Below are 15,811 nucleotides of genomic sequence, written 5' to 3'. Positions count from 1 at the left end.
ACAGTGTCAGTAAAACATCGTCAAATTGATTTCTAGCTTATCTCATAGTTATCGGAAGTTTTATTCTGCCTCTTGCAATGTTAAAAAGGGTGCTTCTTTTATTTTATAGATTTATTTTATAGAAATTTAGATATTAAGGGCTATCTAATGAGCAGAACAATTGATTCTTAACTCGCACAAGAATGAACTCACTAATCGGGGTGATGAAAGATTTTTCGAAAATTATCCATGCATTGAAGGTAGCAATGTCTTAAACATTGTAAAATAATTGCGAGCCATTTGCAAGTTTCACATAGTGTAGAATGATTCCTTAGCATCTTGTCTGACATTTCGTTCTATTGTAGTAAGGGAGAGTGCTTGGCTTCTACTCAATGGTGTCGTCTGCAAACACTTCAACTTGGATATTATTTTGAATTAAGGCTTTCTCATACACCAATACATTGAGTATTTTGTTTCCATTTGCAGTAAAGCCATGAATGTCATGACGAAGAAATGACACTCAAAATATAAGGAAATTTTTTCTTGTTCAGTTATACGATCTTAAATATTTGGACATTTCTTTAAACGGGAAAAATTCATCTTCAAGTTTGACTGAGATAGAAAAAAAAATATCTGTACTCCAGCTGTGCTCGGAGTTTAGGTGTGGTTCTGTACTTAGGGCGCTATATTTTTCCAAAGTTGTCGTTCAGTTGGGCTTTTTTTTTCAACTTGTGCAAATAAAGATAACCATTCGATTTTTTTAAATTTTATGTCAGTTGAAAACAAAAGCTTTATTCAAAAGTTAATTCATGTAACTTGTTTGTCATACTATAAATTTGCTTTTTGATTTACAAGTAATAGATATTTACGAACATTTCTTTCTTGTTCAGGATTATAACAAGAATAACTGTTTATAGTCACGATATACATGGTTTCTTTCAGACGCAATAACAAACTTGAAATTCAATAAGATCACAACTAAGTTATTTTGAACACCGGATTTAAGATACCATGCAATTTAACGGAAACTATTGCGTAAATTTCTTTTTAACACGATTGTCCCCAATTTCTGTTCTACAAACTATTTTCACAAGGTTTGCTGTCTTGCAAAATAAAAACCAGGCATGAAGCTTCAAAAAATAAGAAATTTTCTTTCGAGGGTTAAAATGGTCTTAACATAATCAACATAAAGGCATGAAATTTTGATACAAAATTTACAAATTAGGAACAATTTAGGAAAAATAAAAAAAAAATATAAGCATTGAAACTCCCATGTATCTTCTAATAAAACAACGTAAGAGATGACAAAAAATAAATGATCTGAATTATCCTAATGGCGCTTCTAGTGTTAAATGAAGCTTGTCATTAAAAAAATTAAATTTGATTTTCAAAATTCTTTCTGCTGAATTCGTTTCAAGAAAAATTTGAAATTCAAACCCTATTTTTCTTGACTTTCAAAGGTTATGGAACAAAAATCTACTCCAAATGAGATTTAGTTTCGATTTGAAGAACGAAAACTAAATACTTGTTGCTTTGTTATCTTGCTTCTTGATCACAAGTAGTTCTACCATGCATAGCCATCATAACAGATAATAATATTTTTTGATTTAATCTGAATCTCGTGTGATAATAAATATTCTTATCAAAGTTGATCTTTGCAGAGTCGGCTCTTTTAATACGATAATTTTAATAAAGTACGTTTTATTTCGCATATTCCGTTCATGATATCTAGCTTTTCGTAATGTACACAAAATTGTTGTAAATATTTGACGTGTGTACGTTCCATTTTTTTTAAATCATGTGTATTTCCCGAGAAACATGACAATTTCTATGCAGTATTGTAAACCCTGCACATATTATAGTTCTGATTTAGATTGAAAATCGGTAAATCCTTATTAACATTTATTGAGGGCGGGATAGTCTGGTTTGTAGGGAGTTGAAAAACAAATAACGCAGCCTCTGCCTTAAATACGCTTTGTTTCATTAAGCAGGTTTGCTGAATTTTCAAGTGACATTAAAAAAACACAACAGCAACATTTTTTTTCAACTCACATGCTCATTGTTTAAAAAAAATATTTACAATTCGCATTTTTTTGTTTTGTTTAGGTTGAAGAAGAGATCTTATAAATCAAGTTACATAGATGATACTAGTTCTACAATTGGACTAGTAAGTAAATAGTTATGTTGTTTCTTTTTATGAAATATATAAAGCTTTACATTATTTAACCCTTTCGCGCCGACTGTCACAAATACGTGACAGCAAAAAACCGTATCAATCAGGGTAAGAAGATAAAACTGGTAATCAAAGTATTTCTTTAGCAGTTTATTTGTGGGCGGAGTTATAATTTTTTGATTTTTTTAATTCACCATTACTTTGTTCAAAATAAAACTATTTAGTTATACTTTGAATTAACATTGATTATATATATGATTAAACTAACAATAATTAAAATAAAAGCAAAGTAAGTCTGTCAAATTAGTAATGACTACATTTAAGTTACCGTTTTTTATTTAATTGCAACTTGATTCTGATTTTGTACGAATGCTTTTCTGAATCACCCGTCCCGAAGGGGTTAAACTTAAAATATCTATACTTGCCTGTTAATAATTTATGACGGAGAAGGTATAGGTCGTTCACCAGGTGTTGGCACTTATCTCCGCCTTCATCACTTGGTATCCGATGATACTATTTGGATATTTTTGGGAGAAGGATGTGACCAATCCTGAACAACGTCTATTTGGCAATCATATGAGAAAAATAATTATTTCGCAATCTTTATGTGCGTTTTTGTATCATTAAATATTTCATAAACTTCATGATATTTCTATCTCTTTTGAGAGAATAGTTTGTCCTTTTTGAGACATTTTATTGGGGAAACAGCAGGCTTTGAAATTTAAAATATATTTAATTAGCTTGAGTAACGAAAGGTATAATAGGAAATGATGAAGTGATTGAAAAAGAATTCACTGTTTGCGTTTGGTGTGCGTTAATGGTTGTCTCGATTTCAAGCCCAAAGATATTTCTCCTTTCCAGCGTTTAAATGAACTCTGCATCCGAGGAGTTGGAGCCAAGTGCCAACTCCTGGTGAACGAACTATAGTAAAAACAATTTGTAATTTGTTTTCAGGAGAAGAAAAATAATGCAAAGAAAAAAAGTAAAATAATAAGTCATCAGAAATGGTTATTATTATTTTTAATTTTTTTTAACAGGTGAAAAAGTATCAAGTTTTATTGTAAACTTACATTTCTGAGTTACTTCGCTAATTACAGCATTTAGCTAATTTTTGCATCGCTTTCATTCTCGATTGCACTCATTGTTACAATTCTTTTTCATATGGGTAATCAAATGGGTTACAGTAATCTTGCATTCGATCTTTCAAAAGGTTTGTCCAGTTCTGGAAAACTGCAAACCAGAGCAGAATATTTTCTTTTACTTTGAAAAACGAAATAAAACAAATATTTAATATTTTTTTTCGAAGGGATAATAAATTATGGCAATTTATTGCGATGTTACCCAAGGTAATACGGGAAGCAGTTAAACTAAAACCTTATAATTCTTCAAGTCTTTTGATCTCTATATCTTTTTGATGTCTATCACCTCAAACTAAGCTATTTAAATAAACTCTAATTTTTTTAATTATATTATTACAATGATAAATAACTAAACAATAAATAAATAAGAAAGAAAGAAATAAACAAATAAAATAACTGCCTTTAGAGTGTTTATTTCCTATATTTTGTTAATTAAATGTCTTATTCTATTTTCAGCAACCGATGAGAATTGAAGATTGAACTTGGGGAATCAATAAATTGTATATTTTTCTCATTTGGATGAACAAAAGAAACTTTTATGACAAATCATCGCGATTTCACATTTATTGTATATTATTACCATATATTCATATAAACTTCACATAGTAACTTCAAGTGTTATTCACAATATTCATAAGAAAACTTTATATGTAACTACAGTTCTGTTTGAGTAAAGGAGCAAAAATTGTATCATATACTTTAGATTTAATTTTTGACAATATTGGAATGTTGAAATTAAATATTTTGTGAGTAGGTTAAAAGTTTTATAAGGAAAAGCAAAATTATTGATTGATATTTAATTATGTTATCGAAATGTTTGTAATGTTTCGTAGTTAATGTGCTGTAATGTATCACTATCGTTGCAGTTTATAATGTTAAAATTTTGCTGAAAATGTAAAGAAATAAAATTTATTTTAAATGTTAAAGTTGACATTGACTGCAGATAACATTAATTGCATAATGAATATATATTTAATAACATTAAAAATGTTTGATTATAATCTCATTAAACTTTTTATAATGTAAAGTATTTACTAACGCAAGCCATAAAAAATATTTTTGTTCCATTGTAGTTTTGGAATAATAAAATAAATATTTTCGTAAGAGTTTTTACTGGTTACAGTTTCCTATTAGATTCGTGAATCAATTCCTTTTAAAATAGATTATTCAACAAATTGTCAACTCCATACTAATTTTTATGATTTCTGTGGAAGATTTATTCTACACATAGTAAAGTTTATCCCTCTTTTACATATTTTTCTTCCATTTTCATTCTTTTTAAAGGATGACGAGGATTCATCTGAGACACCAAACTACATAGCAGACCTCACTATGCAAGGTAAATATCAAATTCGTTTGTTTCGTGTCGATGTTAGTGTGAATGACTGAAATTGGAAGACTTCCACCTGTGAATGTTGACAATTACATTGTCGCTTTAGTAAATGCCCGTAGTAAAGTGCCATTGCCCGGTATGCCCTACATCAATGCTTTTTTTAAGGTTTAGTGCCACTGCCCGGAACACTGATGTTTCTCCTAATCTATCCTCAGCGGATATTAAAATATCGAATAAATTAATATCGAATCAGATATAACAAATATTTCGGACATTCACCAAAGCGACTATGTGATTGTTGACATTCACTGGTGAATGTCGACATTCTCTTGATTTCGGTCATTCATGGTAGCATCAATTTACATGTTCATTTACTACAGTAGAAGTTATAACGAAACATTTTCAGGTGTACCCGTCAGCCAAGGTGTTGTGAAAGGATACGCCAGAGTTGCCACATCATTACAAGAAGCGGCTTCGATAAAAGTAACGCATTTATATTTCTACCTCGCCTTGTACACTAATTACTTGATAATGAGTGTGTTTTTTAAGCTACTTTATGAAAGTTACGCATTACGTTATGAAAGTAATTCACGTTATTATGATTTTGATAAAAGTAACGTACGGTATTATAATAGTGGTAGCGCACGGTATTATTATTTTTCGTTATAAAAGTATCGTATTTATATTTCAACCACATCTTGTCCCCCAAATACTTAATAATATGTGCGTTTTTTACGCTACTTTATAAAAGTAACTCACTTTATTATTATTTTTTGTGCCAAATATCAAAAGTATTCGCCGATTTTCAAAAGTCTTCGCCAAATGCAAATCGAAAAAAATTTTTATGATTAATTTATTATAAATAGTAAAATTTTTTACTGTATTTCGTTTCAAGCTTATATTATTTGGACCCAATTCAAATTGGCTGTGGGGGATATTTACAGAAAATTACAATAGTCGAGTAAAAAATAATGATTTGTTTAGAAAAATTAATTTTGTCATAATTTTGAAGTGCGAGTTAAATGTATTTTTTTCCTTTCCATTGAAAAAATCACTCGCCAATACTTTCACCAAAACAAAATTTTATTCGCCATATTTATGATTTTATCGTATTTCTTGAGGTGGCGAATGCTTAGCGCGGGCCCTGATTATTCAATCGTTATCATGAGACACACACATTATTAATGTTTAAATTGAAACAATTCTTTATGATTATTTGCCTTCAAATAGTTATATGAATATGTTCTTCAAAAAGTACAGTTTTGTAAATATTTTCAAAACCATTAAAAGCTCTTTCCTTTCCATTGAAAAAATCACTCGCCAATACTTTCACCAAAACAAAATTTTATTCGCCATATTTATGATTTTATCGTATTTCTTGAGGTGGCGAATGCTTAGCGCGGGCCCTGATTATTCAATCGTTATCATGAGACACACACATTATTAATGTTTAAATTGAAACAATTCTTTATGATTATTTGCCTTCAAATAGTTATATGAATATGTTCTTCAAAAAGTACAGTTTTGTAAATATTTTCAAAACCATTAAAAGCTCTTTCCTTTCCATTGAAAAAATCACTCGCCAATACTTTCACCAAAACAAAATTTTATTCGCCATATTTATGATTTTATCGTATTTCTTGAGGTGGCGAATGCTTAGCGCGGGCCCTGATTATTCAATCGTTATCATGAGACACACACATTATCAATGTTTAAATTGAAACAATTCTTTATGATTATTTGCCTTCAAATAGTTATATGAATATGTTCTTCAAAAAGTACAGTTTTGTAAATATTTTCAAAACCATTAAAAGCTCTTTCCTTTCCATTGAAAAAATCACTCGCCAATACTTTCACCAAAACAAAATTTTATTCGCCATATTTATGATTTTATCGTATTTCTTGAGGTGGCGAATGCTTAGCGCGGGCCCTGATTATTCAATCGTTATCATGAGACACACACATTATTAATGTTTAAATTGAAACAATTCTTTATGATTATTTGCCTTCAAATAGTTATATGAATATGTTCTTCAAAAAGTACAGTTTTGTAAATATTTTCAAAACCATTAAAAGCTCTTTCCTTTCCATTGAAAAAATCACTCGCCAATACTTTCACCAAAACAAAATTTTATTCGCCATATTTATGATTTTATCGTATTTCTTGAGGTGGCGAATGCTTAGCGCGGGCCCTGATTATTCAATCGTTATCATGAGACACACACATTATTAATGTTTAAATTGAAACAATTCTTTATGATTATTTGCCTTCAAATAGTTATATGAATATGTTCTTCAAAAAGTACAGTTTTGTAAATATTTTCAAAACCATTAAAAGCTCTTTCCTTTCCATTGAAAAAATCACTCGCCAATACTTTCACCAAAACAAAATTTTATTCGCCATATTTATGATTTTATCGTATTTCTTGAGGTGGCGAATGCTTAGCGCGGGCCCTGATTATTCAATCGTTATCATGAGACACACACATTATTAATGTTTAAATTGAAACAATTCTTTATGATTATTTGCCTTCAAATAGTTATATGAATATGTTCTTCAAAAAGTACAGTTTTGTAAATATTTTCAAAACCATTAAAAGCTCTTTCCTTTCCATTGAAAAAATCACTCGCCAATACTTTCACCAAAACAAAATTTTATTCGCCATATTTATGATTTTATCGTATTTCTTGAGGTGGCGAATGCTTAGCGCGGGCCCTGATTATTCAATCGTTATCATGAGACACACACATTATCAATGTTTAAATTGAAACAATTCTTTATGATTATTTGCCTTCAAATAGTTATATGAATATGTTCTTCAAAAAGTACAGTTTTGTAAATATTTTCAAAACCATTAAAAGCTCTTTCCTTTCCATTGAAAAAATCACTCGCCAATACTTTCACCAAAACAAAATTTTATTCGCCATATTTATGATTTTATCGTATTTCTTGAGGTGGCGAATGCTTAGCGCGGGCCCTGATTATTCAATCGTTATCATGAGACACACACATTATTAATGTTTAAATTGAAACAATTCTTTATGATTATTTGCCTTCAAATAGTTATATGAATATGTTCTTCAAAAAGTACAGTTTTGTAAATATTTTCAAAACCATTAAAAGCTCTTTCCTTTCCATTGAAAAAATCACTCGCCAATACTTTCACCAAAACAAAATTTTATTCGCCATATTTATGATTTTATCGTATTTCTTGAGGTGGCGAATGCTTAGCGCGGGCCCTGATTATTCAATCGTTATCATGAGACACACACATTATCAATGTTTAAATTGAAACAATTCTTTATGATTATTTGCCTTCAAATAGTTATATGAATATGTTCTTCAAAAAGTACAGTTTTGTAAATATTTTCAAAACCATTAAAAGCTCTTTCCTTTCCATTGAAAAAATCACTCGCCAATACTTTCACCAAAACAAAATTTTATTCGCCATATTTATGATTTTATCGTATTTCTTGAGGTGGCGAATGCTTAGCGCGGGCCCTGATTATTCAATCGTTATCATGAGACACACACATTATTAATGTTTAAATTGAAACAATTCTTTATGATTATTTGCCTTCAAATAGTTATATGAATATGTTCTTCAAAAAGTACAGTTTTGTAAATATTTTCAAAACCATTAAAAGCTCTTTCCTTTCCATTGAAAAAATCACTCGCCAATACTTTCAATAAAACAAAATTTTATTCGCCATATTTATGATTTTATCGTATTTCTTGAGGTGGCGAATGCTTAGCGCGGGCCCTGATTATTCAATCGTTATCATGAGACACACACATTATTAATGTTTAAATTGAAACAATTCTTTATGATTATTTGCCTTCAAATAGTTATATGAATATGTTCTTCAAAAAGTACAGTTTTGTAAATATTTTCAAAACCATTGAAAGCTCTTTCCTTTCCAATGAACAAATCACTCGCCAATACTTTCACCAAAACAAAATTTTATTCGCCATATTTATGATTTTATCGTATTTCTTGAGGTGGCGAATGCTTAGCGCGGGCCCTGATTATTCAATCGTTAACATGAGACACACACATTATTAATGTTTAAATTGAAACAATTCTTTATGATTATTTGCCTTCAAATAGTTATATGAATATGTTCTTCAAAAAGTACAGTTTTGTAAATATTTTCAAAACCATTAAAAGCTCTTTCCTTTCCATTGAAAAAATCACTCGCCAATACTTTCACCAAAACAAAATTTTATTCGCCATATTTTTGATTTTATCGTATTTCTTGAGGTGGCGAATGCTTAGCGCGGGCCCTGATTATTCAATCGTTAACATGAGACACACACATTATTAATGTTTAAATTGAAACAATTCTTTATGATTATTTGCCTTCAAATAGTTATATGAATATGTTCTTCAAAAAGTACAGTTTTGTAAATATTTTCAAAACCATTAAAAGCTCTTTCCTTTCCATTGAAAAAATCACTCGCCAATACTTTCACCAAAACAAAATTTTATTCGCCATATTTATGATTTTATCGTATTTCTTGAGGTGGCGAATGCTTAGCGCGGGCCCTGATTATTCAATCGTTATCATGAGACACACACATTATTAATGTTTAAATTGAAACAATTCTTTATGATTATTTGCCTTCAAATAGTTATATGAATATGTTCTTCAAAAAGTACAGTTTTGTAAATATTTTCAAAACCATTAAAAGCTCTTTCCTTTCCATTGAAAAAAATCACTCGCCAATACTTTCACCAAAACAAAATTTTATTCGCCATATTTATGATTTTATCGTATTTCTTGAGGTGGCGAATGCTTAGCGCGGGCCCTTATTATTCAATCATTATCATGAGACACACACATGATTAATGTTTAAATTGAAACAATTCTTTATGATTATTTGCCTTCAAATAGTTATATGAATATGTTCTTCAAAAAGTACAGTTTTGTAAATATTTTCAAAACCATTAAAAGCTCTTTCCTTTCCATTGAAAAAATCACTCGCCAATACTTTCACCAAAACAAAATTTTATTCGCCATATTTATGATTTTATCGTATTTCTTGAGGTGGCGAATGCTTAGCGCGGGCCCTGATTATTCAATCGTTATCATGAGACACACACATTATTAATGTTTAAATTGAAACAATTCTTTATGATTATTTGCCTTCAAATAGTTATATGAATATGTTCTTCAAAAAGTACAGTTTTGTAAATATTTTCAAAACCATTAAAAGCTCTTTCCTTTCCATTAAAAAAATCACTCGCCAATACTTTCACCAAAACAAAATTTTATTCGCCATATTTATGATTTTATCGTATTTCTTGAGGTGGCGAATGCTTAGCGCGGGCCCTTATTATTCAATCGTTATCATGAGACACACACATTAATGTTTAAATTGAAACAATTCTTTATGATTATTTGCCTTCAAATAGTTATATGAATATGTTCTTCAAAAAGTACAGTTTTGTAAATATTTTCAAAACCATTAAAAGCTCTTTCCTTTCCAATAAAAAAATCACTCGCCAATACTTTCACCAAAACAAAATTTTATTCGCCATATTTATGATTTTATCGTATTTCTTGAGGTGGCGAATGCTTAGCGCGGGCCCTGATTATTCAATCGTTATCATGAGACACACACATTATTAATGTTTAAATTGAAACAATTCTTTATGATTATTTGCCTTCAAATAGTTATATGAATATGTTCTTCAAAAAGTACAGTTTTGTAAATATTTTCAAAACCATTAAAAGCTCTTTCCTTTCCATTGAAAAAATCACTCGCCACTACTTTCACCAAAACAAAATTTTATTCGCCATATTTATGATTTTATCGTATTTCTTGAGGTGGCGAATGTTTAGCGCGGGCCCTGATTATTCAATCGTTATCATGAGACACACACATTATTAATGTTTAAATTGAAACAATTCTTTATGATTGTTTGCCTTCAAATAGTTATATGAATATGTTCTTCAAAAAGTACAGTTTTGTAAATATTTTCAAAACCATTAAAAGCTCTTTCCTTTCCATTGAAAAAATCACTCGCCAATACTTTCACCAAAACAAAATTTTATTCGCCATATTTATGATTTTATCGTATTTCTTGAGGTGGCGAATGCTTAGCGCGGGCCCTGATTATTCAATCGTTATCATGAGACACACACATTATTAATGTTTAAATCGAAACAATTCTTTATGATTATTTGCCTTCAAATAGTTATATGAATATGTTCTTCAAAAAATACAGTTTTGTAAATATTTTCAAAACCATTAAAAGCTCTTTCCTTTCCATTGAAAAAATCACTCGCCAATACTTTCACCAAAACAAAATTTTATTCGCCATATTTATGATTTTATCGTATTTCTTGAGGTGGCGAATGCTTAGCGCGGGCCCTGATTATTCAATCGTTATCATGAGACACACACATTATTAATGTTTAAATTGAAACAATTCTTTATGATTATTTGCCTTCAAATAGTTATATGAATATGTTCTTCAAAAAGTACAGTTTTGTAAATATTTTCAAAACCATTAAAAGCTCTTTCCTTTCCATTGAAAAAATCACTCGCCAATACTTTCACCAAAACAAAATTTTATTCGCCATATTTATGATTTTATCGTATTTCTTGAGGTGGCGAATGCTTAGCGCGGGCCCTGATTATTCAATCGTTATCATGAGACACACACATTATTAATGTTTAAATTGAAACAATTCTTTATGATTATTTGCCTTCAAATAGTTATATGAATATGTTCTTCTAAAAGTACAGTTTTGCAAATATTTTCAAAACCATTAAAAGCTCTTTCCTTTCCATTGAAAAAATCACTCGCCAATACTTTCACCAAAACAAAATTTTATTCGCCATATTTATGATTTTATCGTATTTCTTGAGGTGGCGAATGCTTAGCGCGGGCCCTGATTATTCAATCGTTATCATGAGACACACACATTATTAATGTTTAAATTGAAACAATTCTTTATGATTATTTGCCTTCAAATAGTTATATGAATATGTTCTTCAAAAAGTACAGTTTTGTAAATATTTTCAAAACCATTAAAAGCTCTTTCCTTTCCATTGAAAAAATCACTCGCCCATACTTTCACCAAAACAAAATTTTATTCGCCATATTTATGATTTTATCGTATTTCTTGAGGTGGCGAATGCTTAGCGCGGGCCCTGATTATTCAATCGTTATCATGAGACACACACATTATTAATGTTTAAATTGAAACAATTCTTTATGATTATTTGCCTTCAAATAGTTATATGAATATGTTCTTCAAAAAGTACAGTTTTGTAAATATTTTCAAAACCATTGAAAGCTCTTTCCTTTCCATTGAAAAAATCACTCGCCAATACTTTCACCAAAACAAAATTTTATTCGCCATATTTATGATTTTATCGTATTTCTTGAGGTGGCGAATGCTTAGCGCGGGCCCTGATTATTCAATCGTTATCATGAGACACACACATTATTAATGTTTAAATTGAAACAATTCTTTATGATTATTTGCCTTCAAATAGTTATATGAATATGTTCTTCAAAAAGTACAGTTTTGTAAATATTTTCAAAACCATTAAAAGCTCTTTCCTTTCCATTGAAAAAATCACTCGCCAATACTTTCAATAAAACAAAATTTTATTCGCCATATTTATGATTTTATCGTATTTCTTGAGGTGGCGAATGCATAGCGCGGGCCCTGATTATTCAATCGTTATCATGAGACACACACATTATTAATGTTTAAATTGATACAATTCTTTATGATTGTTTGCCTTCAAATAGTTATATGAATATGTTCTTCAAAAAGTACAGTTTTGTAAATATTTTCAAAACCATTAAAAGCTCTTTCCTTTCCATTGAAAAAATCACTCGCCAATACTTTCACCAAAACAAAATTTTATTTGCCATATTTATGATTTTATCGTATTTCTTGAGGTGGCGAATGCTTAGCGCGGGCCCTGATTATTCAATCGTTATCATGAGACACACACATTATTAATGTTTAAATTGAAACAATTCTTTATGATTATTTGCCTTCAAATAGTTATATGAATATGTTCTTCAAAAAATACAGTTTTGTAAATATTTTCAAAACCATTAATAGCTCTTTCCTTTCCATTGAAAAAATCACTCGCCAATACTTTCACCAAAACAAAATTTTATTCGCCATATTTATGATTTTATCGTATTTCTTGAGGTGGCGAATGCTTAGCGCGGGCCCTGATTATTCAATCGTTATCATGAGACACACACATTATTAATGTTTAAATTGAAACAATTCTTTATGATTATTTGCCTTCAAATAGTTATATGAATATGTTCTTCAAAAAGTACAGTTTTGTAAATATTTTCAAAACCATTAAAAGCTCTTTCCTTTCCATTGAAAAAATCACTCGCCAATACTTTCACCAAAACAAAATTTTATTCGCCATATTTATGATTTTATCGTATTTCTTGAGGTGGCGAATGCTTAGCGCGGACCCTGATTATTCAATCGTTATCATGAGACACACACATTATTAATGTTTAAATTGAAACAATTCTTTATGATTATTTGCCTTCAAATAGTTATATGAATATGTTCTTCAAAAAGTACAGTTTTGTAAATATTTTCAAAACCATTAAAAGCTCATTCCTTTCCATTGAAAAAATCACTCGCCAATACTTTCACCAAAACAAAATTTTATTCGCCATATTTTTGATTTTATCGTATTTCTTGAGGTGGCGAATGCTTAGCGCGGGCCCTGATTATTCAATCGTTAACATGAGACACACACATTATTAATGTTTAAATTGAAACAATTCTTTATGATTATTTGCCTTCAAATAGTTATATGAATATGTTCTTCAAAAAGTACAGTTTTGTAAATATTTTCAAAACCATTAAAAGCTCTTTCCTTTCCATTGAAAAAATCACTCGCCAATACTTTCACCAAAACAAAATTTTATTCGCCATATTTATGATTTTATCGTATTTCTTGAGGTGGCGAATGCTTAGCGCGGGCCCTGATTATTCAATCGTTATCATGAGACACACACATTATTAATGTTTAAATTGAAACAATTCTTTATGATTATTTGCCTTCAAATAGTTATATGAATATGTTCGTCAAAAAGTACAGTTTTGTAAATATTTTCAAAACCATTAAAAGCTCTTTCCTTTCCATTGAAAAAAATCACTCGCCAATACTTTCACCAAAACAAAATTTTATTCGCCATATTTATGATTTTATCGTATTTCTTGAGGTGGCGAATGCTTAGCGCGGGCCCTTATTATTCAATCATTATCATGAGACACACACATTATTAATGTTTAAATTGAAACAATTCTTTATGATTATTTGCCTTCAAATAGTTATATGAATATGTTCTTCAAAAAGTACAGTTTTGTAAATATTTTCAAAACCATTAAAAGCTCTTTCCTTTCCATTGAAAAAATCACTCGCCAATACTTTCACCAAAACAAAATTTTATTCGCCATATTTATGATTTTATCGTATTTCTTGAGGTGGCGAATGCTTAGCGCGGGCCCTGATTATTCAATCGTTATCATGAGACACACACATTATTAATGTTTAAATTGAAACAATTCTTTATGATTATTTGCCTTCAAATAGTTATATGAATATGTTCTTCAAAAAATACAGTTTTGTAAATATTTTCAAAACCATTAAAAGCTCTTTCCTTTCCATTAAAAAAATCACTCGCCAATACTTTCACCAAAACAAAATTTTATTCGCCATATTTATGATTTTATCGTATTTCTTGAGGTGGCGAATGCTTAGCGCGGGCCCTTATTATTCAATCGTTATCATGAGACACACACATTATTAATGTTTAAATTGAAACAATTCTTTATGATTATTTGCCTTCAAATAGTTATATGAATATGTTCTTCAAAAAGTACAGTTTTGTAAATATTTTCAAAACCATTAAAAGCTCTTTCCTTTCCAATAAAAAAATCACTCGCCAATACTTTCACCAAAACAAAATTTTATTCGCCATATTTATGATTTTATCGTATTTCTTGAGGTGGCGAATGCTTAGCGCGGGCCCTGATTATTCAATCGTTATCATGAGACACACACATTATTAATGTTTAAATTGAAACAATTCTTTATGATTATTTGCCTTCAAATAGTTATATGAATATGTTCTTCAAAAAGTACAGTTTTGTAAATATTTTCAAAACCATTAAAAGCTCTTTCCTTTCCATTGAAAAAATCACTCGCCACTACTTTCACCAAAACAAAATTTTATTCGCCATATTTATGATTTTATCGTATTTCTTGAGGTGGCGAATGTTTAGCGCGGGCCCTGATTATTCAATCGTTATCATGAGACACACACATTATTAATGTTTAAATTGAAACAATTCTTTATGATTGTTTGCCTTCAAATAGTTATATGAATATGTTCTTCAAAAAGTACAGTTTTGTAAATATTTTCAAAACCATTAAAAGCTCTTTCCTTTCCATTGAAAAAATCACTCGCCAATACTTTCACCAAAACAAAATTTTATTCCCCATATTTATGATTTTATCGTATTTCTTGAGGTGGCGAATGCTTAGCGCGGGCCCTGATTATTCAATCGTTATCATGAGACACACACATTATTAATGTTTAAATCGAAACAATTCTTTATGATTATTTGCCTTCAAATAGTTATATGAATATGTTCTTCAAAAAATACAGTTTTGTAAATATTTTCAAAACCATTAAAAGCTCTTTCCTTTCCATTGAAAAAATCACTCGCCAATACTTTCACCAAAACAAAATTTTATTCGCCATATTTATGATTTTATCGTATTTCTTGAGGTGGCGAATGCTTAGCGCGGGCCCTTATTATTCAATCGTTATCATGAGACACACACATTATTAATGTTTAAATTGAAACAATTCTTTATGATTATTTGCCTTCAAATAGTTATATGAATATGTTCTTCAAAAAGTACAGTTTTGTAAATATTTTCAAAACCATTAAAAGCTCTTTCCTTTCCAATAAAAAAATCACTCGCCAATACTTTCACCAAAACAAAATTTTATTCGCCATATTTATGATTTTATCGTATTTCTTGAGGTGGCGAATGCTTAGCGCGGGCCCTGATTATTCAATCGTTATCATGAGACACACACATTATTAATGTTTAAATTGAAACAATTCTTTATGATTATTTGCCTTCAAATAGTT

General features: G+C 29.6%; 1 protein-coding gene across 18 annotated transcripts in view; it reads left to right on the top strand.

Annotated features, from left to right (window-relative positions):
* Positions 1-15,811, top strand: part of LOC147808529 (uncharacterized) — a 148,845-nt gene that overhangs the window by 118,853 nt on the left and 14,181 nt on the right. For 16 of the 18 annotated variants that reach the window (XM_087163294.1, XM_087163283.1, XM_087163298.1 and 13 more), the window contains 3 exons: positions 2,086-2,146; positions 4,576-4,630; positions 5,031-5,107. In XM_087163294.1, the coding sequence (XP_087019420.1) occupies positions 2,086-2,146; positions 4,576-4,630; positions 5,031-5,107 (193 nt within the window). Of the gene's footprint in view, positions 1-2,085; positions 2,147-3,747; positions 4,401-4,575; positions 4,631-5,030; positions 5,108-15,811 lie in introns of those variants that run through there. The other 2 variants (XM_087163299.1, XM_087163295.1) reach the window with 1 other exon arrangement.

The sequence above is a fragment of the Parasteatoda tepidariorum genome, chromosome 5 (assembly GCF_982258835.1).
Source record: "Parasteatoda tepidariorum strain Cologne lab strain chromosome 5, Ptep-v5.0, whole genome shotgun sequence".
Classification (NCBI taxonomy): domain Eukaryota; kingdom Metazoa; phylum Arthropoda; class Arachnida; order Araneae; family Theridiidae; genus Parasteatoda; species Parasteatoda tepidariorum.
Note: the sequence above shows the minus strand (reverse complement) of the source record. Positions and strands in the feature narration are given on the sequence as shown.